Here is a 934-nt window from a genome sequence, read left to right on the forward strand (position 1 = left end):
CTGGTGAAATTTCTGTATTTGTGACTGAAACTGACATAACTGCCTTCTTTTCCAAAGTTTATTCCTCTGTAGTCTTATGGTTAGTAATGGTATTAACATGCTACACTTTATAAACCTTCAAGGAAAGGCCCCTTCTAATAGACATCTTTTGCCTAGGACCGCAACTGGGAACAGGCTGTGCAAATGCGTGGCAGGAGCTTCGCCAGGAACCTCGAGACCTACAAGATGCTGACGAGGCTGAGGCCCCCCAAGCCTCTGGAGGGAAAGGTAGGATGGTTATGCACTGTGAAAGAAGCCACAAAGCAAAATTTTGTTTCTCTTGTTTTCTGTAAATGCTTGTTTCCTCTTTTCCAGGTCTGATTTATGCACTATCCTTGAGAATTTTGGAAAAAAAGAATATTTTGAAGAGTTAAAACATATCCATGATTCTTAAGATAAGATGTTTAAAGAGAAGTTTGGTGCTTAAGATTTATGTGAATGAGGGTAAACAGGATTTTATTATAAAATTCATGGATCCTGACTATGTGTAAGAACCATAATAACACAAGGAAAGAATGCAAACTTGTGCCTGGGTAGTTTATTACTGACCAGTGCATGACATGTTATCAGCCAAAGACAGGTAAAGTTCTGTTTGATGAACTGCTCAGTCAAGCATTTTAAAGCAAGTAAGGTAAATGTTATGAGTTAAAAAAATGTTATGTTGGGTATGTTGCAGTAAACTGTCACAAAAGACAAAGTTATGAAGAAATGGGTAGTGGAATGAACTATTTGTCAGAATAGTTGTGATGAAGGAAAATACACAAGAGATTTAAGTTTTCCTTTTATGAGCAGTGTGTGTTTGGCTCACATAGTATGAAGGGTTTAACTAATACTTTAATTTATTCTCAGCTACCCTTAATGAGATGCTTGTTAAGTCTGCTATGTTTAAAGTGTG

General features: G+C 36.9%; 1 protein-coding gene across 10 annotated transcripts in view; it reads left to right on the plus strand.

Moving 5' to 3' along the window:
- Positions 1 to 934, plus strand: part of LOC119594394 (ATP-dependent 6-phosphofructokinase-like) — a 21,652-nt gene that overhangs the window by 10,344 nt on the left and 10,374 nt on the right. For all 10 annotated transcript variants that reach the window (XM_037943460.1, XM_037943465.1, XM_037943462.1 and 7 more), the window contains one exon: positions 157 to 267. In XM_037943460.1, coding sequence (XP_037799388.1) covers positions 157 to 267 — 111 coding nt within the window. The remainder of the gene's footprint in view (positions 1 to 156; positions 268 to 934) is intronic.

This window comes from Penaeus monodon, chromosome 33, assembly GCF_015228065.2.
Source record: "Penaeus monodon isolate SGIC_2016 chromosome 33, NSTDA_Pmon_1, whole genome shotgun sequence".
Lineage (NCBI taxonomy): Eukaryota > Metazoa > Arthropoda > Malacostraca > Decapoda > Penaeidae > Penaeus > Penaeus monodon.